The 27,657-nt window shown below is 37.0% G+C and overlaps 2 protein-coding genes across 2 annotated transcripts in view; one reads left to right on the forward strand and one right to left on the reverse strand.

Annotated features, from left to right (window-relative positions):
* Nucleotides 1-2,666: 2,666 nt before the first annotated feature.
* Nucleotides 2,667-21,803, reverse strand: ap4b1 (adaptor related protein complex 4 subunit beta 1). The gene is made up of 11 exons (XM_056449647.1): nucleotides 21,711-21,803; nucleotides 20,725-20,847; nucleotides 18,678-18,902; nucleotides 16,696-16,826; nucleotides 14,781-14,928; nucleotides 12,790-13,286; nucleotides 12,217-12,300; nucleotides 10,111-10,214; nucleotides 6,189-6,396; nucleotides 5,678-5,950; nucleotides 2,667-5,047 (listed from the first exon to the last, which is right to left on the reverse strand). Exons 2-11 carry the CDS (start codon nucleotides 20,835-20,837, stop codon nucleotides 4,647-4,649), a joined length of 2,184 nt encoding a protein of 727 aa, XP_056305622.1. The 5' UTR covers nucleotides 20,838-20,847; nucleotides 21,711-21,803; the 3' UTR covers nucleotides 2,667-4,646.
* A 2,615-nt stretch (nucleotides 21,804-24,418) lies between these two features.
* bltp3a (bridge-like lipid transfer protein family member 3A) overlaps nucleotides 24,419-27,657 on the forward strand; it is a 43,839-nt gene continuing 40,600 nt past the window's right edge. The window contains exon 1 of the mRNA XM_056448957.1: nucleotides 24,419-24,588. Within this exon, the coding sequence (XP_056304932.1) occupies nucleotides 24,545-24,588 (44 nt within the window). The 5' untranslated portion in view covers nucleotides 24,419-24,544. The remainder of the gene's footprint in view (nucleotides 24,589-27,657) is intronic.

Below are 27,657 nucleotides of genomic sequence, written 5' to 3' on the forward strand. Positions count from 1 at the left end.
GTTATAAAGTCGTAATTCTGAGTTATAGTCGTAATTTTGAGTTATAAAGTCGTAATTCTGAGTTATAAAGTCGTAATGCTGAGTTATAAAGTCGTAATGCTGAGTTATAAAGTCGTAATTCTGAGTTATAAAGTCGTAATTCTGAGTTATAGTCGCAATGCTGAGTTATAAAGTCGTAATTCTGAGTTATAAAGTCGTAATGCTGAGTTATAAAGTCTTAATTCTGAGTTATAGTCGTAATGCTGAGTTATAGTCGTAATTCTGAGTTATAAAGTCATAATTCTGAGTTATAGTCGCAATGCTGAGTTATAAAGTCGTAATTCTGAGTTATAAAGTCGTAATTCTGAGTTATAGTCGTAATGCTGAGTTATAAAGTCGTAATTCTGAGTTATAGTCGTAATGCTGAGTTATAGTCGTAATTCTGAGTTATAAAGTCATAATTCTGAGTTATAGTCGTAATGCTGAGTTGTAAAGTCGTAATTCTGAGTTATAAAGTCGTAATTCTGAGTTATAGTCGTAATTCTGAGTTATAAAGTCATAATGCTGAGTTATAAAGTCGTAATTCTGAGTTATAAAGTCGTAATTCTGAGTTATAAAGTCATAATGCTGAGTTATAAAGTCGTAACTCTGAGTTATAAAGTCGTAATTCTGAGTTATAGTCGTAATTCTGAGTTATAGTCGTAATTCTGAGTTATAAAGTCGTAATGCTGAGTTATAAAGTCGTAATGCTGAGTTATAAAGTCGTAATTCTGAGTTATAAAGTCGTAATGCTGAGTTATAAAGTCGTAATGCTGAGTTATAAAGTCGTAATTCTGAGTTATAAAGTCGTAATGCTGAGTTATAAAGTCGTAATTCTGAGTTATAGTCGTAATGCTGAGTTATAAAGTCGTAATTCTGAGTTATAGTCGTAATGCTGAGTTATAAAGTCGTAATGCTGAGTTATAAAGTCGTAATTCTGAGTTATAGTCGTAATGCTGAGTTATAAAGTCGTAATTCTGAGTTATAGTCGTAATGCTGAGTTATAAAGTCGTAATTCTGAGTTATAAAGTCGTAATGCTGAGTTATAAAGTCATAATTCTGAGTTATAAAGTCGTAATGCTGAGTTATAAAGTCGTAATGCTGAGTTATAAAGTCATAATTCTGAGTTATAAAGTCGTAATGCTGAGTTATAAAGTCATAATTCTGAGTTATAAAGTCGTAATGCTGAGTTATAAAGTCGTAATTCTGAGTTATAAAGTCGTAATTCTGAGTTATAAAGTCGTAATGCTGAGTTATAAAGTCATAATTCTGAGTTATAAAGTCGTAATTCTGAGTTATAAAGTCGTAATTCTGAGTTATAAAGTCGTAATTCTGAGTTATAAAGTCGTAATTCTGAGTTATAAAGTCATAATTCTGAGTTATAAAGTCGTAATTCTGAGTTATAAAGTCGTAATGCTGAGTTATAAAGTCATAATTCTGAGTTATAAAGTCGTAATTCTGAGTTATAAAGTCGTAATGCTGAGTTATAAAGTCATAATTCTGAGTTATAAAGTCATAATTCTGAGTTATAAAGTCGTAATTCTGAGTTATAAAGTCGTAATGCTGAGTTATAAAGTCGTAATTCTGAGTTATAGTCGTAATGCTGAGTTATAAAGTCGTAATTCTGAGTTATAGTCGTAATGCTGAGTTATAAAGTCGTAATTCTGAGTTATAGTCGTAATGCTGAGTTATAAAGTCGTAATTCTGAGTTATAAAGTCGTAATTCTGAATTATAGTCGTAAATCTGAGTTATAAAGTCGTAATTCTGAGTTATAGTCGTAAATCTGAGTTATAAAGTCGTAATTCTGAGTTATAGTCGTAAATCTGAGTTATAAAGTCGTAATTCTGAATTATAGTCGTAATTCTGAGTTATAAAGTCATAATTCTGAGTTATAAAGTCGTAATTCTGAGTTATAAAGTCGTAATTCTGAGTTATATTCGTAATTCTGAGTTAAAGTCGTAATGCTGAGTTATAAAGTCGTAATTCTGAGTTATAAAGTCGTAATTCTGAGTTATAAAGTCGTAATTCTGAGTTATAAAGTCGTAATTCTGAGTTAAAGTCGTAATTCTGAGTTAAAGTCGTAATTCTGAGTTAAAGTCGTAATTCTGAGTTATAAAGTCGTAATGCTGAGTTATAAAGTCGTAATTCTGAGTTATAAAGTCGTAATTCTGAATTATAAAGTCGTAATTCTGAGTTATAAAGTCGTAATTCTGAGTTAAAGTCGTAATTCTGAGTTATAAAGTGTGAATATAAAGGGGAATTGATGAAGTAAATTGGGCACAGTGTATGAGTGAATGAGTGTGTATGGGTGTTTCCCAGTGATGGGTTGCAGCTGGAAGTGCACCAGTGATGGGTTGCAGCTGGAAGTGCATCCGCTGTGTAAAACATATGCTAGATAAGTTGGCAGTTCATTGCACTGTGGCAATCCCAGATGAATAAAGTGACTAAGCCGAAGGAAAATGAATGAAAGAATATTTATATAATTCTCTTTAACTTCCAGCCACAGCTGTATCCCTTCTAGCAGCAACCCAATTCTTCCTTACACAACGAACTCTAGTAACTGTAGTGTTACCAAAAACAGACTAATGACACCAGAGCTGACAACTCTAGTCAGAATCCAGTCAGAGTCTTGTAATTCCAGTAATTCTGATGAAATGCTGAGAGCGCACCTTTAGGGCAACGAGACACAAACAAACATTTCAGAACAAGTAAACAACTTCACATCATCTCAAAATGATCATATCTATGACACGACCGCATGTTGACATGACATAATGTGTTGAAGTGACACATCATATCCACATGGAAAAAGATGCAATCACTGAACAGGCAAGCAATGCATTAGATGCTAAATGAAAGCCTGCACATGTTTATTATCGGAATTATTCATTAATAAACACACTGAAGAGATCAACTGGACATGTTGGTAACACTTTAATTGCAGGGGTGTTCATAAGACTGTCATGACACCTTTATAATCATGATATGACACGTGTCGTGAAGATGAAGGAGATTTTATGTATGCTTATCACAGCTGTCATTCATCTTTCCCTCTATCCTGACTAGTCTTCCAGTTCCAGTCTTCCAGTGGTGTGTGTGTGTGTTTGTTTTGGTTGAGACGCTTTTAGACAGTTTAAGTAAACAATATGGTAAACTTCATGGGTGTCCTGTGTCTAGACGATCTAAAAAAAACAATACAACAGTTACAGCTTGTGTATCTTCACATGTGTCCCGTATTGAGAGTCTGCAGGACAGATTTTTTAATATTAATTAGATTTTTTAAGTTGATCCTATTCCATCCCTGTTTTCTTTACTGCACATGTTCAAATGTTTTTGTTGAAACACCATTAGACGATCTAAGCAAACAACACCACAGCTGAACACTTGTGTATCTTCAAGGGCGTCTCTTAGTTTAGACAATCTAAGTCAGGGATGTCCAAACTGCACAGTTTACCTCAACTTCCTTCAACACAACTGCCTGAAAGTTTCTAGCATACCTAGTAAGAGCTTGATTAGCTGGTTCAGGTGTGTCTGATTGAGGTTGGAAGTAAACTATGCAGGACACCAGCCCTCCAAGTTTGATCAGGCACCCCTGGTCTAAGTAAGCAATTCAATAGCGGAGCGATTATGTCTCCTCATGGGCGCTCAATAGATTAAACTATCTACATAAACAATATAGTAAACTTCATATGCGTCCCATGTTTATTCATTCATTCATTTTCTTTTCGGCTTATTTATCTAGGGTCGCCACAGCGGAATGAACCGCCAACTTATCCAGCATATGTTTTAGATGATCTAAATAAACAATACAGCATTTGAATGCCTGTGGATCTTCATCTCGTGTTGAGAGTCTGCAGGATGCTCTGCAGCACACAGATGAATGCTGGGATGCTGTGCTAGCTTTTGGGAAGAATTTTAACATTATTAATAATAATAATAATAATGAAGTGGCATCACGGTGGCGCAGTGGGTAGCATTAACACCTCAGAGCAAGAAGGTCACTGGTTTGAGTCCCGGCTGGATCAGTTGGTGTCTCTGTGTGGAGTTTGCATGTTCTCCCCGTGTTGGTGTGGGTTTCCTCCAGGTGCTCCGGTTTCCCCCACAGTCCAAACACATGCGCTATAGGGGAACTGATCAACTAAATGAATGAATGAATGAAAAAATGATTAGCCTTTGCAGATTGCTGGAATACACTCTCAACTACAAAATTGCCACTGAACTAAACTACATATCCCATCATGCACCTCACACACACACCAGTTCCAGATCACCCCTGATTACTCTCACACAGCTGAGTCTCATGATGTCTGATTGCCTGCACTTTAAACCCAGCACACACATCTTTGCTGAGTCTTGTTTCCTAGTAGAGCATTACTTAAGCATTTTTCCTGTCTGTCTGTGTTTTTGATCCTAGTTTAGTTTATTGTTCATGTTGTTTTGCCGCCTGTCCTGACCATTCACCTGGTTATCTTACTACTCTTTGGATTACCTGTATGCTCCAGTTCCCCCCCCCCCCATTCCTCTGTTACAGTAACAAGTTTTTTAAAGTTGATCCAAAGGTTTACTTCTTTTATTAGAGTCGCCTCTTAGCAAATAAACAACTCATCACTTAAACACTTGTGCATCCTCATGTGTGTCCTGTATTGAGAGTCTGCAGGACGCTCTGCACCACACTGATGAATGCAGTGACGGTCTGCTGGTGTTCTGGCTGCTGTTTTACAGTCACCATCAGCGCCTCCGGGTCATCATGCAGCAGTTCTGCCAGGATGAGCGTCCCGGAGCCCCTGCTGTAGATGTAGGCCCTCCAGGGCAGTGCGCGGGCCGGGCTGAAGGCCAGAGTCTGGATGTGCATCGTCTGCAGGGCGCTCTGGAGTGTGTCCGCCGCGCATCCAGAGAAACACACTGTCTGACGCTGCAGGACCTCCAGCTGCTGCCACATCTGCTCAAAGGCCTCGGGGGACACAGCAGCACCCGCACACAGGCTGACACCCGCTTCTGAGATGTCCAACATGGAGACGGGGACGTGTTCTGGCAGGCGGAGACACAATGGTGGAGAGCAGCGTTACGGTTTTATTCAGAACTTCACAAAACTAGAGATGAAAGATTGATGAGGAATGATTAGGGTGGATTGAGAATGTAAACGGCGTCTCTGATGTCTCTCGAGTGTGTGTGTGTGTGTGTGTGTGTGTATGTGTGAGTTTGAGCAGAGAATACACACAGATAATGTTCTCCAGCTCTCTGAAACTGACCCTTTCAGGCTCTCATCCTAATAGTGGTGTTTTGGTGACTGTCGCTTTAAATGCAAATGAGATTGTGCTCTTTTCAGAAGAGGGCGGAGCTACAAGCATTAGTGATAGATGTAGAACAGCAGTGTGTGTGTTGTCAGTGCTGTGCATGTGTGCTTCAGTGTGAGTGTGTGTTCAGTCTTCTGTCAGTCTATGTCGTTCCTGTCTCTGTTTATCTAAAAGTCCACATCTAGAATCCTCTTAGTCTATGCTGACATTATCTTCAGCAGCTCAAACACTCTAATGGCTAATGGACAGACGGCTGCTTCTCACTCAGGGCTGCTGATTATGCTAATGAGATGGAGACTAGTGGGCGGGGCTTTCCCCCTCTGATGACATGTACAAAGGGAGAATGTCCGATTCTGCACTGTACCTGTGAGCAGCTCTGTGTCTGCAGTGTCGTCAGCGTGTTCAGGTGCTGATACAGCAGTGTTGTGAAGCTGTAGGTCTGCTGCAGACAGAGGGCCGAGTGTGTTGAACGTCGAGACCCACTGACTGACGGGTTCCTCGTGTGCACTAGTAAGGACACTCAGAGATGGGTCTGATTTAGGGCCCGTCACAACCTTCCTTGTCTCTTCAATTCCACGCTGAAGAAGCCTGTAGTACAGCAGAGCCCGATCCCGCACACACATGTCGCTCTCCTCCTCTGAAGACACACACACACACTCACAGTAAATCAATCACAGGCGCAAGAAGCTCTTGACTAAATATGTGAGAGGAAGAGGAAATGAGGGGATCTCAGGGTCATTTCTCAGAAGACACTTCAGTGTGTGGGTCAAATTAGATAGAAAGTGGCTTTATGAATCAATGTGCACAGAGAGACAGAACAACAGACAGACAGATCATCATACACACAGACAGGCAGACATGTCCTCCTCTATCACCTATGCAGTAGTGCAGCAGACGGCCCAGCATGTCTTGAGTCTCAGCAGGGCGTCTCAGGAACATCTTGAGTGCTGCGGTCAGTATCTCCGTCTTCAGCGCCGCAGACAGCTCCGTCTTCAGCCCGTCGATGTAGACCTCCAGCAGATAGGGGGCGCTGCTGATCTGATCCGCATGCTCGCCCAGCAGCCACAACAGAGCCTGCTTTCCCTGAGAAACACAACACATCTTACCCTCACCGGGACACTTTAGATTAGCTCACAGCTCATGCTCTGAACTACTGCCGATTATTAAAGTACTCATGAATACTAATGAGGAGTTTATTAAGCTAGTAATGTTCGTTTATTATGTGGTTCAGGGGTTCATTTTCTCCTAGGAAGTCTTTAGAAGTGACATTATTTTCTATGTAGATTTCTCCAGGGGCGGCACAGTGGCTCAGTGGTTAGCACTGTGGCCTCACAGCAAGAAGGTCGCTGGTTTGAGTCCCGGCTGGATCAGTTGGTGTTTCTGTGTGGAGTTTGCATGTTCTCCCTGTGTTGGTGTGGGTTTCCTCCGGGTGCTCCGGTTTCCCCCACAGTCCAAACACATGCGCTATAGGGGAACTGATCAACTAAATTGGCCGTAGTGTATGAGTGTGAATGAGTGTGAATGGGTGTTTCCCAGTACTGGGTTGTGGCTGGAAGTAAAACACATGCTGGAATAGTTAACGATTCATTCCGCTGTGGTGATTCCTGATAATTAAGAGACTAAGCCAAAGGAAAATGAATGAACTTTTCCTGATTTTAGTGCTTTACGGAGCAGATTTAGATTATAATGCTCCACTATTTGTTTATATAAGCTGTCATAAGAGCACACAGTAAACCTGCATGATTATAATGATGAGTAAAGGGTAACAACAACTGCATTTCTATTAGACTACAATAATAACTCTTATTTAGCACCTTAGACTTATCACAGCATTCATACACTGCTACTCTCTAATGACCTGAAGTGTTCTGCAGCGCATGTATGGTCAGATTAGATTAATTTGGTGGACATTTACTCAATTAGACATGCTTGGGTTTGGGTTTTGGCCTAAATGAATATTCTGAAGACATGTATGACAGGCTGCTCTGTGCTTGCTGCTCTTTCTGCTCTGTGAAGCTAATTTGAGGCATCTGTTTCTCTCTGGCGGAAGTTGATTAAGCTCCATGTGCAGACTCTGACCTGATAATCTACTGAAGACTCTGAGTGATAGATGTGTGTTTCGATGAGGTGTGAAGGGGACATTTACACCATTTACATCTACACAACTGTGTATTTTACATGTAATTTAGCAGATTATTTACTGTGCATGACTCTGGTGTGTTTTGAGGGTGTGGAAAACACAAAGCTTTGTAAACAGGTATGAAAGAGCATGCTTTTTTAAACCATACCGTACTGTACCATCTCCATGCAAACTACATCAATGTGATTTCATTATTAGGTAACACTTTACAATAAGGTTGTATTCTTTTAATGCATTTACAAACATCAACAAACAATCAACAATACATTTACTGCAGTATTTGATCATGTTAGGTAATGAAAACACAGTCTTTCCTTGTTAGTTCATGTTAACTCATGGTGCATTAACTAATGCTGACAAGCATGAATTTGGGTGTTAATAATGCATAAGTAAATGTTGATCTATGATTAATAAATGCTGTACAAGAACTGTTCAAAATTACTTCATGTCAGTAAATAGATGAATGCTTATTGTGAATGCTTATGGTCTCCAGTCCTGAGTGAGTACACTTTATTTAAACATACAGAACTGTGCGTTCAGTAGGTCCACCATCATTTCAAGAATGGCTTAACCAATGGCATACCAAAAATATAATTATCTTTTTATTTTCATTTTATTTTATTTTATTTTATTTTATTTTATTTTATTTTATTTTATTTTATTTTTATTTATTTATTTATTTATTTTATTTATTTATTTATTTGTTTTATTTATTTATGTTTTATTTATTTATTTATGTTTTATTTATTTATTTATGTTTTATTTATTTATTTATTTATTTATGTTTTATTTATTTATTTATTTATGTTTTATTTATTTATTTATTTATGTTTTATTTATTTATTTATTTATGTTTTATTTATTTATTTATGTTTTATTTATTTATTTATGTTTTATTTATTTATTTATTTATTTATGTTTTATTTATTTATTTATTTATCTATTTATTTATTTATTTATGTTTTATTTATTTATTTATCTATTTATTTATTTATTTATTTATTTATTTATGTTTTATTTATTTATTTATTTATTTATGTTTATTTATTTATTTATTTATCTATTTATTTATTTATTTATGTTTTATTTATTTATTTATGTTTTATTTATTTATTTATTTATGTTTTATTTATTTATTTATGTTTTATTTATTTATTTATGTTTTATTTATTTATTTATTTATTTATGTTTTATTTATTTATTTATTTATCTATTTATTTATTTATTTATGTTTTATTTATTTATTTATCTATTTATTTATTTATTTATTTATTTATTTATTTATTTATTTATTTATTTATTTATTTATTTATTTATTTATGTTTTATTTATGTTTTATTTATTTATTTATTTATTTATTTATGTTTTATTTATTTATTTATTTATGTTTTATTTATTTATTTATTTATGTTTTATTGTATTGTTACTGTACCTATGGAGTCTAAAATATGTATTTGTGTTTACTGCGTTAATGATGGCAATATTTAATGACAGCACTGCCGCTGTAGGGGAGGGGAGGGATAAGGGGATGTTAAAAGGAGGTAAAATGTGTAAACTGATTGTATTGTGAAATTATTGAAGAAAAAGAAAATAAAAATTGAATCATAAAAATAAAGAACTGTGAATTCTGACCAGACTTTCACAAATGGATAAACTTTTATTTTTACGACACGTTTATTGTATAAACTGATGCTAAAAGTCAGATATATGTAATTAAATTAATAAATCATGTTTGCATTCTCCACATTTGACCTTTTTTTTATTATAAATGTTTGGCAAAAGCAAACTTTTGTCTAAATTACTGTAGACTATATTTAAAATTCATACATTTAAACATAATGCGACCATATTAGTGTGAAGCATAGCATACTTAAAAATGCAAACACTGTAGATAGACAGACTAAAATACTGACAGATGAAGTGCAATCATTGATTAAAAGCATATTAGTGTTATTAATTACTTTTATTTACATTATTTATGTGTGTTTTTTTATTGTGTGCCTGTCAGTTGAGTTTGTGGGGAAATATTTTGCAGCGTTTACATGTTTATTACTGCATATAATTTATTAAAATATAAACATTACTATATAAACATAGTATTTCTCACAGTATTTCCTCTAATATTTGTTCTTCTGGAGAAAGTCTTATTTGTTTTATTTCAGCTAGAATAAAAGCAGTTTTTAATAGTTTTAAAACCATTTTAAGCTCAATATTATTAGCCCCCTTCAGCAATATTAGTGTTGGATTGTCTCCAGAATAAACCACTGTTATACAATGACTTGCCTAATTACCCTAACTTTACCCTAATTACCCTAGTGAAGCCTTTAAATGTCACTTTAAGCTGAATACTAGTGTCTTGAAGAATATCTAGTCTAATATTATGTGCTGTCATCATGGTGAAGAGAAAAGACATCAGTTATTAGAAATATTATTTTTTTAATATCCACAGTGATGCCTCTTGTACATCGTCTTATTTTCTGTGTGTCATTTATGGTAAAAAACCCTGCTGGCTGTATAAAAGTGACTTTAAATCAGATTTTACCAGAGGAATGAATAATTTCAGGCTTGACTGTTTGAATAGAAAGTGTGAAAGGAAAATGTGCTGTTGTTGTAGAGTAAAATAAAATCATCTGTATGATAATAAATGATGTCCTCACCTCACTATCCTGAGGATAATCCACACAGGACTCGACAGTCAGACACACAGCGGCTGTACACTGAGGACAGAACCACACCAGATCCCTGAAGGTCTGGATCACAGCTAAACACACACACACACACGCACACACACACACACACACACACACACACACACACGCACACACACACACACACACACAGAGCGAGAGGGAAGCAGCAGACCATACTGTCAACTGATAATGTCTGTTAGCAAACAAAGCCTGCATCCAGGCAGAAAGAGCCTGTTAAAATATCTCTGGAAAGCAAACCGTAAAGCACACATACAGTACGTCCCTCAGGAAGAAGAAGAAAAAGCTGAAATGTTATTAAGTGAACTGTTTAGTTACTTGTTTTGTAATATAATAAAGGGTCAGTTCACCCAAAAGTAAAAATGCACTCCTTATATACGCTTCTATGAGTGGTTTTAAACCTTTAAGGGTTTCTTTCACCTGTTAAACACTACGGAAGATATTCTGAAGAATGTTGGAAACCGGTAACCATTGACTTCTATAGTAGGAAAAATAAATACTGTGGAAGACAATGGTTACCCAGTAACACACATTACTATTTTGTCCTTTATTCTGTAACTTATTAAAGGGTCAGTTCACCTAAAAATGAAAATTGACTCTCTATTTACTCTCCCTCAAGTGGTTTTAAACGTCTATGAGTTTCTTTTTTTTGTTAAATACAAATGATATTTTGAGATATTTTGAAGAATGCTGAAATCCGGTAACCATTAACTTCCATTGTAGGAAAAACAAATATTGTGGAAGTCAATGGTTACCCAGTAACACACACAGTTCGTCCTTCTTCCTGAAAAAAACTGAAATGTTATTAAGTGAACGGTTCTGTCACTTATTTTTACTTAATAAAGGGTCAGTTCACCCACAAATGAAAAATTACTCTCTATTTACTCTCTCTCAAGTGTTTTTAAACCTTTATGAGTTTTTTTCTTTTTTGTTAAACACAAGTGAAGTTATTTTGAATGACGCTGTAAACCGGTAACCATTGACTTCCATAATAGGAAAAACGAATACTGTGGAGGTAAATGGTTACCCAGTAACACTAAGAGTACATCCTCCCATGAGAAAAACAAGAAGAAAATACTGAAATATTATTAACTGGACCGATCTGTCACTTATTTTGTAATTTAATAAAGGAATAGTTCACCAAAACTGTTTAAATTACTCTTTATTTACTCTCATTAAAGTGGTTTCAAACCTTTAATGAGTTTCTTTTTTCAGTTGAACATTAAAGAAGATATTTTGAAGAATGCTGAAAACCAGAGTAACCATTAACTTGCATTGTAGGATAACTATAATAGGAAAAATTCTATAGTAGGAATCAGATGCTTTGTTTCCAGTGACGACTCAGAGAAACTTGTTGATGCTTTTATCAGCAGCAGGGTGGATTACTGTAACGGACTACTCCTCACTGGCCTACCTATAAAGTCAGACAGTTGCAGCTCATCCAGAACGCTGCGGCCAGGATTCTGACCAGAAGCAGGACATCAGAGCACATCACACCTGTCCTCAGGTCTCTACACTGACTAACAGTTACATTCAGAATAGAGTTTACAGTATTATTACTGCTCTATAATTCACTAAAGGAGCTCAATATATTACAGATATGCTGACTGAACACAAACCCAACAGATCTTTAGGATCATATAGAATCTCCAAGAGTTCAGTCAGAGCAGGGGGAATCAGCTACTAACAGCGCCCCCTGCTGCTGGAATCAGCTTCCAGAAATGATCAGATGTGCTCCAACATTAGACACATTCACATGTAGACTGAACACACATCAGTTTAGCTGTGCCTTTACTGAATGAGCACTGTGCTGGGGCACACACATCACACTAGTGTGTCTCTCTGTTCTCTTTCATTCTTTTATAACCTGTTTAACACATTTTCATCTGTTTACCGGTTTCCAACATTCTTCAAAATATCTTCATTTGTGTTGAACAGATGAAAGAAACTCATAAAGGTTTAATACAAGTAAAAGGAGAGTACATGATGATCTTTGGGTGAACTGTCCCTCTAACTATTAGATAAAATCATGCAGAGGTGTGTCTGTTCTCGTACCGGATGTGATGTGGTCCTGCTTTAGTGCCAGCAGGCCGGTCAGGATATCCAGACACTTCTCGCTGTATGTTCGCCCTATACGCCCTGGACACCAGAAAGAAACATGTGCAGTTCATAAAACACACTTAGGAGAAACAGAAAGCCAGCAGATGAACTGATAACAACTTCAACAGGGTGGCTTAGTGGTTAGCACTGTGTCCTCAAAGCAAGAAGATCTCTGGTTCGAGTCCCAGTTGGGTCAGTTGGTGTTTCTGTGCGGAGTTTGCATGTTTTCCCCGTGTTGGTGTGGGTTTCCTCCGGGTGCTCCGGTTTCCCCCACAGTCCAAACACATGCGCTATAGGGGAATTAATCAACAAACTGGCCGTATTGTATGAGTGTGAATAAGTGTGTATGGGTGTTTCCCAGTACTGGGTTGCAGCTGGAAGGGCATCCGCAGTGTAAAACATGCACTGGAATAGTTGGCAGTTCATTCCGCTGTGATAATAATAATAATGACATCTTGTAACAGCTAAAGAAGTGTCTCTGATGCATCCTAGTCATGTATTCGCTGTAACAGTGAGGTGTATTTTTACCAATAGCGGCGATGGCAGCCTGGGCCAGTTCAGCAGACACATCAGTACAGTAGCTCTTCATCTCCTCCAACACTAACGCCACGTTCTCATCGTTCACCAGCGCCACCAGGATCTCCATCTTCCTGAATTTAATGTAACTGGGCTCTGAGTACCCGCAGAAGAAGCGCTTGTAGTGTGTGTTGAATAACGCAGGCTGGCTGCGCATCACCTGCTGAATGTGGCACAGTCCAGCAAAGCGCAGCTCCCGGGACGCAGCGCCACACGTGGCCAGCAGGGGCGCACTGGAGCACAGCAGGGCGTCGGCCTGGACTGCGGGGTGGGTGGCGGCCAGATGGAGAAAGAGGCGGAGCGTGGAGATGGCCACATGTGATTGGCCGCTCTGGAGAAAGGGGTCTAGCAGGCTGAGGATGTCGAAAAGCTCGTCGTCATTTCGAGGACAGTAGCGGAGCAGGAACGTCAAGACTTCACTCTGAGCCCAGCTGTCCAGATCCTTTAGTCTGAGTGTAGAAAACAGCAGAACAGCATTCAATATGCGTCCAAACACCTGTTTTTAAGTTTTATTTTCATGATATCAGGCTTATTTATTTATGTTTTTATGCACCACTTAGTTTTATTCTCCTTTTAGGGGATGGGTGGGGTGTGGGGCTGTTTGAGGGTTCGACTAGTTCATGTTTACCCTTGTAGTCATTCATTCATTTATTCATTCATTTTCTTTTCAGCTTAGTCCCATTTTTAAGCAGGGGTCGCCACAGCGGAATGAACCGCCAACATACGTTTCACGCAGCGGATGCCCTTCCAGCCTTCCCAACACTGGGAAACACCCATACACTCTCCTTCACACACATACACTGTGGACAAATTAGCTTATTTAATTCCCCTACACCGCATGTGTTTGGACTGTGGGGGAAACCGGAGCACCTGGAGGAAACCCACGCCAACACGGGGAGAACATGCAAACTCCACACAGAAACACCAACTGACCCAGCCAGGACTCGAACTAGCGACCTTCTTGCTGTGAGGCGATCGTGCTACCCACTGCACCACCGTGACGCCCCCTTCAGAAATCACTCTAATATTATTATTTATTATTATGATTATTACTATTAGGGCAGCACGGTGGCGCAGCGTGTAGCACAATCGCCTCACAGCAAGAAAGTCGCTGTTTCGAGTCCTCCGGGTGCTCCGGTTTCCCCCTACAGTCCAAACACATGCGCTATAGGGGAATTGAACAAGCTAAATTGTCCATAGTGTATGTGAGTGTGTGCAAGAGTGAATGGGTGTTTCCCAGTTTTGGGATGCAACTGGAAGGGCATCCGCTGCATAAAACATGTGCTGGATAAGTTGGCGGTTCATTCCGCTGTGATGACCCCTGATTAATAAAGGGACTAAGCCGAAAAGAAAATGAAAGAATGAACTATTACTATTAATGGTAATAGTAATAAAAGCAATAATGACTAGAGTAATAATTTCATATATATAATTTAATAACATGTATAAATGTTTAATATTTGTATTATTTTATGGTGTCATTTTAATATGAAGAGTTAGTCATTATTATGTGCTTTTATCATTATTAATATAAACAATATTAATAGCATTACAGTGCACAGATAGTAATACAGATACTAAATAACAGCACTGGTGAAACTTTACACAGTGATATCTGATAGACGTATGAAACAATCACCATCTGTACCCTTACACATATTCAAAACAAAGATGTAAACAACATAAAAAAGATTCCCTGGCATGAACTGCACAGTCAAAAATAACCCTAAATGATCAATTTTCCCTATTTTCTGATTCATGTTTATTTTATTTGTTTATTTCTGCAGAGATCAACATCCCATAATGCAGTTCACCACCGTAAATAAACACAGAACACACTAAATCCTGAAATATGGCTCTGCTTCATTAACAGATATTATTTACAGTGTAGATTTTTCACATTTCCTAAACAGCATGAGTGTCTGTGAGGGGAAACGTCTGACCTGTTGAGCAGGTGGTGAGCGATGGGTTTATTAATAACCACTCCACCCTCATTCTTCAGGATGTCCTCCAGGGCCCGCAGACAATTCACCACCACCACTGGATCTGGGTCCCTCAGTAGGGCATACAGCTCGTTCACTAGACTGCCATCTGAAACACACACACACACTGTACAGTCAGTCACCACACTGCATACACTCTTCCTGCTCTGTGCTGTATTACTGCTGGACTGTTACTTGTTAGAGTGTTGCTAGGCTGTTGTTTCATGCTCAAAGTGGTTGCTAGGGCATTGCTAAGTGATGCTAATGTGTCATGGGTGATTGTGGGGTTGTTGCTAGGCTGTTGCAAGGCTTTTGCTGGTTAGAGTGTCAATAGCCTAGCAACCACTGGGTGATTCTGGGGTTTTTACAGGGCTTTTGCTTGTTAGGGTGTTGCTAGGCTGCACTTCTGTGTTTAGAGTGGTTGCTAGGGCACTGACAAGTGATGCTAGTGTGTCCTGGGTGATTGTGGGGTTGTTGCTAGGCTCTTGCTTGTTCAAGTGTTGCTAGGCTGTTGTATTGCGTTCAGAGTGGTTGCTAAGACACTGTTAGGTGCTGCTAAGGTATCCTGTGTGATTGTGGGGTTGTTGCTAGGCTGTAGTTTTGTGTTCAGAGTGGTTGCTAAGGCACTGCTAAGTGATACTAGGGTGCCCTGGGTGATTGTGGGGTTGTTACTAGGCTTTTGCTTGTTAGGGTGTTGCTAGGCTGTAGTTTTGTGTTTAGAGTGGATGCTAGGGCACTGCTAAGGGATGCTAGGGTGTCCTGGGTGATTGTGTGGTTGTTGCTAGGCTGTTAGAGTGTCGCTAAGATGTTTTTATTTGTGTTCTGATGGGTTGCTAGGTTGCTTTTTCCAAGCGTTGCTAAAGGAATGCTTTGTGACTGCAAGGCTGTTGCTTGATTGGGTGTTGCTAGGCTGCTTTTTTGTGTTGTGAGTGGTTGTAATGTGTTGCTAGGCAACTGTAAGGTGTTCTGTGTAATTGCTATACTGCTGCTTGTATTGTAAATGGTTGCAAGAGTGTTGCCATGAGATTGCCAGGGTGTTGCACAACAGTTGTCGCTTTGTTCTGAATGGTTGTCAGGACATCGCTAAGAGACTGTTAAGGTATCTTGAATGATTTCAAGGTTGTTGTGTTGCTTAGTGATTACTAAAGTCTCTAGAGTCTCTATTTTAGGATGAAACTACTCATGATAATACTACAAGGTGTTCTTCTTACTAGTTGCGGAGGTGTTACTTTCAGTGGTAACTGGTAGAGTGTTAAAGGTCATTGCATGGATGCTGTTGTGGTTTTGTGGAGTTTGTGTGTGTGTTGCTAAGTGACTGTTAGTGTGCTTAGGCTATTATTGTGTGTCAGATAGTCTTTTTCATGTTGTTACACAAGAATACGATTGAAAACTGAAGATAACCAGTAAGAAAAGACTAAAGCAGTCTGAAAACAGTGCAGTCTGAGCTCTTTATATAGATATTCTAATACTGTTTCACCATCAGAGTTATGTAGCTCAACCACATGATAAGAGAATATGTGTTCCTGTCTCTTTAATAAAACTTCCTCAAACCGGAAGGGCCTCTCATACTGTAAAACAATGCAGAAACGCTAGGGAAAGATTAATTGGAAGGCCATGTAAAGTCCCTAGGACAGGAAATACCTCAGTATTAATAGAACAAACAGAGTAGTCTTTGTTTTGACTGATGATAAAATGTTTGAATTCACCAAAACACGACGTTGAAAGAAAGATATATTTAGGTCAGAATCAATGGAATGCTGCTGAGCCCACACCATTCCTTGTTGAGAAACTAAATGCTGCATTATTCGTGTGTCTTGTCATTGATTAAAAATGATTAACTAATAATTATCACATCATAATATGGGGTACAATTCACCTATCTCCGTGTTGGGCTGTAGACTGTGCATTTTGGCACAACCAAGCACAGCGACTCTCCTCACGTAGCTGGCTTTGTCCCGCAGACCAGCAACAATGGGCTGCTCTATGTACTCTGTCATTCCTGGCATTCTGGAAAAACAAGCCAAAAATCGAGTGTAAACACAGGACACGCAGATCTGTCAGTGTTTATTAAAGAAGACAGAAACACTGTGGGCATGTGCATTACCTTGATTTTAATATGGTTAGAATATGTTGTTGAAAACAAAATGCTGATGCAAATCTCACTGCCATAATATCAGTTAACATCATGAGAATATGTTTGTTTATAAACACTGTAATATTACAGTATTTCATGGAGATAAAAAAACTAAAACTAAACTAACATGAAAAAACTAACTGGAATTAACAAAAAAATAAGCAAAAAAATCATTCTGTGGTGTAAAATATGAGCTGCGGCTGTTTAGAAAAACCAGTAGATGGCGCCAAACACATGATAAAAGAGCAGGATTATATAGACATCTTCATTATAAAAACAGAAAACCTGTTCTATATTTTCTTAATTTGCCAAAAAGGTTATTTCAGTAAACGAAAATCCAAATGAAGACTAAAAACGATTGGTCCAAAAACATTTACGTTAACTCATTTTATTTTAATCACAATAAGTGAAAAACTCAAACTAATTTAAAAATCATCAAGAGCCAAAAAATTAAGTGAAATAAAATAATAATTAGCAAAACTAATGTCTTTCAGAGTTAATAAGCACTCATTCTGTGGTGTGAAATCTGAGCTGGGGCAGTAGATGGCGCCAAACGCTTCAGTCTTTTCTATTTAAACATAAAACTTGCTCTGTATTATCTTAATTTGCTATTTCAGTAAACAAAAACCAAAACTAAGACTACAACTTATGGGGCAAAGAACAAATTTGTTTACTGAAATAATTATTGTAACAATTTATTTTTTTAAATCACAAGAAATGAAATAAATACATAAACGAAACTAACATAAACAACAAACAAACTTAAAACAGTAATAATAAGCAAACATATGAATGTTTAGAGTTAATAAGCACTCCTTATGTGGTGTCAAATCTGACCTGCAGCAAGTTCAATTGCAACTTGCAGGGTTAAAGGTCATTGCTTGGATGTTGTTGTGGTGTTCCAGGTTGTCAGGGGCGTTGCTAGTTGAGTAACGGTTGCTAGGGTGTTGCTTTGTTTAGAGTGTTGTAAGGCCAGCATTTACACTGTTCAGAGTCATAGCTTTAATGTTGTAGTAGTGTTGTTCCGGAGATGATTACTATGATGTCTAGGACGGTTGCTAGGCAGCTGTGTTTGTAATAGTTGCTAGGGTGTTGCTAAGTGATTTATAAGATGTTCTTCTGGGTAGTTGCTAAGGTGTTACTTATTAGAGTGTTTCAATGGCAACTGGTGGAGTGTTAGAGGTCAATGCTTGAATGTTGTGGTTGTGTTCCAGGTTGTCAGGAGCGTTACTAGGTGATTGACAGTGTATATTAGATGGTTACTAGGGTGTTGCTTTGTTTAGAGTGTTGTAAGGCCAGCAGTTAGACTGTTCAGAGTCATTGCTTTAATGTTGTAGTAGTGTTGTTCCGGAGATGATTACTATGATGTCTAGGACGGTTGCTAGGCAGCTGTGTTTGTAATAGTTGCTAGGGTGTTGCTAAGTGATTTATAAGATGTTCTTCTTAGTAGTCGCTAAGGTGTTACTTATTAGAGTGTTTCAAGGGCAACTGGTAGTCTTCAAGGTCATTGCTTGGATGTAGCTGTATTCCAGGAAGTCAGGGGGCGTTACTAGGTGATTGCCAGTGTGTCTTAGATGGTTGCTGGGCTGTTGTTTTGTTCTCAAGGTTGTCAGGTTGATCCAGGTTGTTAGGAGTGTTACTAGGTGATTGCCAGAGTGTAGTATATGTAGGTGAATTGGGACGCAGCATAGGTCAAAACAATGAAAGAGTCAGACAATACACACCTGAAGTTGCACATATTTCTCAGGGCCAGGCCGCGCACCATGGGATTGGGATCAGCACAGTCTTTCCGCAGTGTGTTGATGGCCAGCAGAGCCAGGTCAGGCTTATCGCTGGCATAAGTGCACATGTACAGATATACAAGTTTCTTCTGAACGATATCCACCGTGGCACTGGCTTTCACCATGTCCATGAATAAAGCAGAGACATCCAGACCCTGCGTCATGTACCTATGAGGATATAAACAAATAACATTACATGGAAATCACTTTATTATTTAAGTCAGAATTATTCACCCCCTGTTTATTTATTTGTTTATTTATTTATCTGTTTATTAGAGAGCAGATTTCTCCAGCACATCTCTAATCATAATAGCTTTAATAACTCATCTCTAATAACTGATGTCTTTTCTCTTCATCATGATGACAGCACATAATATTAGACTAGATATTCTTCAAGACACTAGTATTCAGCTTAAAGTCACATTTAAAGGCTTCACTAGGGTAATTAGGGTAAAGTTAGGGTAATTAGGCAAGTCATTGTATAACAGTGGTTTATTCTGGAGACAATCCAACACTAATATTGCTGAAGGGGGCTAATAATATTGAGCTTAACATGGCTTTAAAACTATTAAAAACTGCTTTTATTCTAGCTGAAATAAAACAAATAAGACTTTCTCCTGAACAACAAATATTAGAGGAAATACTGTGAGAAAATCCTGAATCATTTGGGAAGTATTTAAAATAATAAATAAAAGGAGAGCTAATAATTCTGACTTCAGCTGTATATACAGACGTACACACATGTATATATACACACACACACACGCTACACCCCTCACAGATCTCTCTTTACACTAGTATTGTCTACAGGATGCTTTACAGTCATATATTAGTGCAGATACATTAGATTAGTCAGTACTAAAGTCAAAACTGATCAACTAATCAAACAAAAACGCTGAAGATCACAGTACAAACATTACTATGCACAAATTAATATGTTAGGGGTAAATTACATTACATTTATATTAAATTAAATCAAGAGAAACTTTAAAATGATTCACAGAGAAACAGATAACAATATTAATTTTCAAAAGAGGGTGTTCTCATCTATGCTGAGCACTGTGTGTGTATATATCTTTGATTTTTTTTTCTTTGGTAAATATTTCCCAAATGATGTTGAACAGAGCAAGAAAATGTTCACAGTATGTCTGATAATATTTTTTCTTCTGGAGAAAGTCTTATTTGTTTTATTTGGGCTAGAATAAAAGCAGTTTTTAATAGTTTTAAAGCCATTTTAAGGTCAATATTATTAGCCCCCTTCAGCAATATTAGTGTTGGATTGTCTCCAGAACAAACCACTGTTATACAATAACTTACCTAATTACCCTAACCACTGTGGCCGCTGTGGCGACCCCAGATTAATAAAGGGACTAAGCTGAGAAGAAAACGAATGAATGAATGAATGACATGTAAGTAGATGATAATAACCCTTTAAACAGGATTTATTATGCAACAAATGCAATTTGGATCAAAGCCTAAATGGGTCAGTTTCAGAGAGTTATAAAACATATGAGAGTGAGCAGATGATAATCATTAGGGCTGAACAATATATCACTTGAGCATCGATATCGCAATGTGTGTCTCTACAGGAGTCACACTGCAGGATTAGATTATTTAACAAAGATTAAAAGATGCAGATATTGTTAAAAATGATTATTTTTGTATTATTTAAACTATGATGACCATGTTATTTTATATTTGATTGTTAAACTTCTGTACTTGAATCCTGTTAGACTTCCCAGAAAACCATAAAGCTCTCTATTTATTTGTTTTTGCTTGTAATTTATTATACTTTATGCAGATCAATGGCATAGAATCATCCCAGTCGATCTAAAATAAGGAAATCTTTCCTAATAGAGCTCTTTAAATAATTTGGTGACATTATACTCATATCGCAATATGAATCACAGTAAAACTAAATATGGCAACGTCAGATTTGGCCGATATCATGCAGCCCTACTAATAATCCCCTAATGATCCCTTCACAGACCTGATGACTTTAGTGATGTAGCTCTTGTAGCGGAGACGGTCTGCTTGAACATTGGGATTGGACAGAGCACGTTTAAGCTCCTTTACCGTCTCCTCCGAACCAAAGTAAGGCATTTTCTGGGTTCTTCAGAGGTCCGTTACAAAAGAAAACAGCAGAGAAACACAATCTTAAAGAGAGAGTTCATCCAATAATGAACATTCAGTCATCGTTTACTCACTCCTCACTTGAGTTAGACTGGCCTTTATTATGATGTGCAGTGTTTGTCATGATTAGGAGACGTCATTATAACTATTAAATTATTTCACAGGGATTCAGAAAAGACTATACTGAGTTTGTTAAAGGCATAGCTAACCAAAAAAAAAAGAACTTTACCTCATTATTTGCTCTCCCTCGTGTGGTTTTAAACCATTGTGAGTTTCTCTCTTCTATTAAACACAAAACAACATATTTAGAAAAACATCCTCATTGACGTCCATAGTATTTGTTTTTCCAACTACCCAGCATTCTTTAAAGTATCTTCTTTTGTGTTCAACAGAAGAAAGAATCTCATAATGGTTTAAAACCGCTTGAGGAAGAGTAAATGATGAGATAATGTAGATTTTTTTGGTAAACTATGCCTTTAACAAGCCCAATATAGTCTTTTCTGAGTCTCTGTGAAATAATTAATAGTTTTAATGACGTCTCCTAATCATAACAAACACTGCATGTCATAATAAAGGTCAGTCTGACAGTACAGTAACACACACATTAAACCAGCCCTATCAAAACAATGTTAATGAGCATATGACAATCATTAATAACAATCAGAATACATTTTAATATAAATACAGCCTATAATTAGATATAGTGGTACAGTAATATTCCACTTTCAATCTACAGGTCAGGATAAAATACATTAAACATTACTATACTTTTGCTTCGCTTGTACTCGCTTTATTAAAATAAATACGCTTTTAGCACTCATAACGTCAATAAACGTAACATACCTTCTGTATCACTTTCTAAACAGCAACATAATGATTAAAAATGAACATTAATGTTAGACAGCATCAATGATTACTCTGTTTATGTCAAACAGAAAGCGCGAAGTCAGAATCAAATTCCGTCATTTACTTCCTTTCACAACACGTTGTGAGAGTTCAAATAAAAGTCTCGTTGAACATTTTTATCATGGTTCTTTTATGATGGCACTGACGTTTATGTAAATACTTTATCAGCAATAAATCATGAAAACGTGGATAAACTGCATGTATTAAATTCTTTGGCACATATTGCATGGCATGCGTCTATGCATCATAACTGCACCACTGTTATAGTAAATTAGGATATTTTAAAACAATCACAAAACTGAACAATAAAATATTTATCTTCTAATTAATATTTAAATTGTTATAAAATAAAACATTATAAAGTTTTATTTTTGGTGCATGAAAACAATTGCTATCCTGTTGCATAATAAATTGTGTTGCAAATAAAACAATAGAGAAACACACATTAAACAATTAACCTATACTAACACTAATATGAATATTGTTCAAAATTTCATAATTCACTAAAACATTAAATAAAATGACAAAATTACAAAAAAACCTGAAACATAAACTGAAAGTATTAAATGATATAAATATCAAGTAATTCAAAATGTCATCACACTTCACTTTATTTGAATCAAGCAAGTAAATAAGTCACATATGAACAATTATCGAGTGGGTAAACTGAAATATCAATTAAATTTTTTTATGTTTGTTCTTTAATTAATTAATTATTTAGGAATAGATAATTGAATTGTTAGTTCTAGCTCTGTATTTTTTTCTGTCAAAATCCACTTTTTTTCTTTCTCCTTTATTAAACCTTAAAAAACAGACACACACGATAGATGTCTAATAGAAGTCTAATAGATGTCTAATAGATGTCTAATAGATGTCTAGTACATGCCTAATGGATGTCTAGTAGATGGCTAATAGATATCTAGTACATGTCTAATGGATGTCTAGTATATGTCCAGTAGATGTCTAATATATAGATATCTAGTAGATGTTTAATAGATGTCTAGGTAAAATGTCGAGGTGATAGAGCTTTCTTGGTAGCAGCTCCAAGACTCTGGAATGATCTTCCACTCTCCTTAAGAACAGCTCCAACTTTTGAGTCTTTTCAGAGGTCACCGAAAACACACTTATTTTCTTTAGCTTTTAATCATGTGATGTGAGTTTATGTATTTTGGTTTTTGTGTATATTTGCATGCGTTTTATGTGTTTTATGTACAGCACTTTGGTACCAATTGTGGTTTGTTGAAAGTGCTATAGAAATAAATTGAGTTGAGTTGAGTCTAAAAGATGTCTAATAGATGTCTAATAGATGTCTAATAGAGGTCTAGTAGATGTCTAATAGATGTCTTGTAGATGTCTAAAAGATATCTAGTAGATGTCTAATAGATGTCTAGTAGATGTTTAATAGATGTATAATAGATGTCTAGTAGATGTTTAACAAGATGTCTAGTAGATGTGTAATAGATGTCTAATAGGTATCTAATAGATGTCTAGTAGATGTCTAGTAGCTATCTAGTAGATGTCTAATATATAGATATCTAGTAGGTGTTTAATAGATGTCTAATAAATGTCTATTAGATGTTAATAGATGTCTCAAAGATGTCTAATAGATCTCTAGTAGATTTTTAATAGATGTCTAATAGAGGTCTAGTAGATGTCTAATAGATGTCTAGTAGATGTTTAATAGATGTCTAGTAGATGTGTAATAGATGTCTAATAGGTAGCTAATAGATGCCTCGTAGATGTCTAATAGATATCTAGTAGATATTTAATAGGTGTCTAATAAATGTCTAATAGATGTTTAGTAGATGTTTAATAGATGTCTAGTAGATGTATTATAGATATATAATAGATATCTAATAGATGCCTCGTAGATGTCTAATAGATGTCTAGTAGATGTTTAATAGATGTCTAATAGATGTCTATTAGGTATCTAATAGATGCCTCGTAGATGTCTAATAGATGTCTAAACTTGGTCCACTAAACAATGGGCTAAATTGGGGCTGTCAGTGAAAATCTAATAGAAGTCTGTAAATACAGCCCAAAACTAGACATAAAGTCATCAAATAAACAGCATTAAATAACTACACATGTGAAGTCTGTGTAATCTGTGTATTTGATTACTCTAATTTTGGGTTATTCTTCACTGACAGCCTCGTTTTAGCAAAAACACCCATGTTAGTTGTCTATTAGATGCCTATTAAACACAAAATTGCCTCGGTGGGTAATGTAAAAATACAGTATAATTGAATGGATTATATTATTTATTAAATTACACATTAAAGTCACCCTTTTCACCATTTACCTCAACCCTAAAGCCAACCCTCACAGTAATGTAAAAACAGTAATAATAACTGTTGTACAGTGTCACAAAAATTATGCTATATTGATGTAAGTGTCCTTCCCTTCCTAGCATGATACTGAAAGGGCATTCACTGTGTTAAACATATGTCAGAGTAGTTGGCGATTCATTCCGCTGTGGTGACCGTGGATAAATCAGGGACTAAATCGAAAGAAATTAAACAAATGAATGAATGAATGAATGAATGAATGATGTGCGTATCCGCAGCTGTATCCCCTCTCTCTGAGGGCTTTGATTTTGACATGCAGCCGGTCTGTGGGCGGGGCTAGACCGGTTGTCATCATCATCATCTGCAGGAGCGACAGTCGTGAGCGGTGTGTGTGTGAGAGTGTGTTTGTGTGCGTGTGTGAGTGTGTGTGTGTCAGCGAAAGATTTCTGAAGATGCTGGAGAATAGGAGGCTCATCTGACGGGATGGCGGGAATAATTAAGAAGCAGATCCTGAAGCATCTGTCCCGGTGAGAAGCGGCTTTTATTCAGTAATGTCAGTGTCTGTCTGCATGAAGAAGAAGAAGAGGACTATCACGGGGCTCACACTGCTAATAAACACACACACAACACACACAGCCCGTGTTACATACACAAACACACACACATAGCACATAGCAGGGGTTTATTTATTTGACAGGGATATACAAGCAGATTTGAGTGAGTTAGCGGACAGGCTAATGGACTGCAGCATCACACACACACACACACACACACACACACACACACACTGGGCCTGACAGTGTCATGTTAATATTGGGAGACTCAACATGGCATAATGTGTGGTAAAGTAATAAATAAATAGCTTTATACATCACAATAGTTATTAAAACTAATATAATTAGAAATGTGTTGAACAAACCTGCTCTCTGTTAAACAGAAATTGGGGAAAAAAACAGAAGGCTAATAATTCTGACTTCAACTGTATGTATATATATATATATATATATATATATATATATATATATATATATATATATATATATATATATATATAATACCCATCAGATTAAACACAGTTATAGCTGTTTTTTGCAAATAATGCGAATAAGCTGGCTCTCCCTGCCCACTCTTGAGACATTTAATGCACACCTGCACACTGTGCTGTTTTTGCTGATCTTCTCTTGTCAGATGTGTCAGGATGGCCACCAAACAGTGAATCTGCTACTGTAGAGATCCTTCTAGCTCAGTTACTGTAGAAAATAAGGCTGATTTATCCTCCATACCGCAGGACTCCTGTTGTGTGATTGAAGCGTCCTCGTTTATTGTTGTGTACAGATGTGCTGATTTCAGTGGTTGTAAATTACAGAGCTTTAAAAGCAAAGTTCATACTGCTGTAAAAACACTTAGCAAACCCTGTTCTGTGGACATGTTTATATGTGTTACTATGGACACATTATAATACATGCCTGTCAATCAATTCGATGGGTGGGGAAATCTGCACTCCGACATCTCGTTGCGGTGATATTAAAACTTCTGTGGATTGAGCTAAATGTTGCCGCATGGACAAATAACCATTCGCTTCTCTTTGATCTTGCAGTTAATAATGGTTTAATATATCTCAATGTTTAATATAAATGTATAAAACAGCTCATAATATATGTCTTCTTACTGAGGGTGTTTATGTTGATGTTATCATGACAGAAGCATCTGCTAAAGGAAACACTCACTGAGGTTTGGCTGGTCTGAAAGCTCTTTCCCCTAACTCATATTTAGAGCAAAGGTTGGCCTAGAAAATAAAACATTTAGTCCTTCCCTGTAGTGTTCACACGGTCATATACTGGAGAAGGGACACAATCTCTCATTACATTAGATACAAATAGGGATGAGAGATAAATGATATAATGATATTTTCTGGTATTTATTGCAATAATGATATTTAATAAATAATACACGGCCTCAGCTGTATCACTTCTAGCAACAACTGGGAAACAGTTGTAGTTGCTTCTTCCTCCGAAGCCCATAAGGCCTTGTAGTCCACTGTTTTGAAGACTGAAAGTCAGTTTAGTCTACTGTTTGAAGCCCAAAAGCCTTATAGTCAATGTTTTGATGCCTGAAAAGTCTTGTAGTCCACTGCTTTGAAGCCCGAAATCCCTTATTTCACTTTTTTTGAAGCCCGAAGGGCCTTGTAGTTCATTGTTTTGATTCCCAAAAGTCCTTGTAGTCCACTGTTTTGAAGCCAGAAAGGTCTTTTAGTCCACTATTTGAAGCACAAAAGGCCTTATAGTTCAATACTTGAAGCCTGAAAGGCCTTAAAACCACTGTTTTTAAGCCCAAAAGGCCTTGTAGTCCACTGTTTTGAAGCCAGAAAGGTCTTAAAGTTCACTGTTTTAGCTCAAAAGACCTTATAGTCAACTGTTTTAGCAAGAAAGGGCTCATAGTCCACTGTTTTAGCTCAAAAGACCTTGTAGTCCACTGTTTGAAGCCCAAAAGGCCTTATAGTCCACTGTTTTAGCTCAAAAGACCTTATAGTCCACTGTTTTAGCTCAAAAGGCCTTATAGTCCACTGTTTTAGCAAGAAAGGCCTTATAGTCCACTGTTTTAGCTCAAAAGGCCTTATAGTCCACTGTTTTAGCTCAAAAGGCCTTATAGTCCACTGTTTTAGCTCAAAAGACCTTATAGTCCACTGTTTTAGCAAGAAAGGCCTGATAGTCCACTGTTTTAGCTCAAAAGGCTTTATAGTCCACTGTTTTAGCTGGAAAGATCTTGTAGTCCACTGTTTTAGCAATAAAGGCCTTATAGTCCACTGTTTGAAGCCCAAAAAGCCTTTTAGTCCATTCTTTGAATCCCAAAAGGCCTTCTAGTCCAATGTTTTAGCAAGAAAGGCCTTATAGTCCACTGTTTTAGCTCAAAAGACCTTGTAGTCCACTGTTTGAAGCCCAAAAGGTCTTGTAGTCCATTTTTTGAGTCCCAAAAGGCCTTCTAGTCCAATGTTTTAGCACGAAAGATCTTGTAGTCCACTGTTTTAGCTGGAAAGGCCTTGTAGTCCACTGTTTTGGCTGTGATTTCCCAGCAGGCTCTCTGTGGGTGTTAAAGCACATGCTAGTTCTGCTGTTCTCAGACACGGCTGAAGCTCTGCCAACATTCCCTCATTCAGATCAGTCTGTCATCTGTTTACTGTGTCAGAAAGCCTTCATGTTGTGCTCTGTTGACACACACACGCACAAAAAGCCACACAGTCAAACACTCCCGGACCTTCGTCTTAGTGGTGTTTACTAAGGCAAGTGTCACTATTGCTAGTGCTCATACTGAAGGTCTTGGGTTGTTGTAGGGCCTGAAACTAAATTTTTGCTAAACCTGCCTATGCCTGGTGACTGTTAACCTATTTTTTTTTTTTTTCAAAAACAGGCACTGCACTATGACTACTACTACTACTACCACTACTACAGTAACTAATCATATTTACAATGCTGTTTCATCATTGCTGATCTTTCAAGAAAAAAAAGAATAAAAACAAACATATTAATGGATTTGTTCACTTTATTTCTTCCCTCCTGTCTCTTTAAACAGTAAATTAATTAATTTAATTGACTGAAAGC

Source organism: Danio aesculapii, chromosome 23, assembly GCF_903798145.1.
Source record: "Danio aesculapii chromosome 23, fDanAes4.1, whole genome shotgun sequence".
NCBI classification, from domain to species: Eukaryota; Metazoa; Chordata; class Actinopteri; order Cypriniformes; family Danionidae; genus Danio; species Danio aesculapii.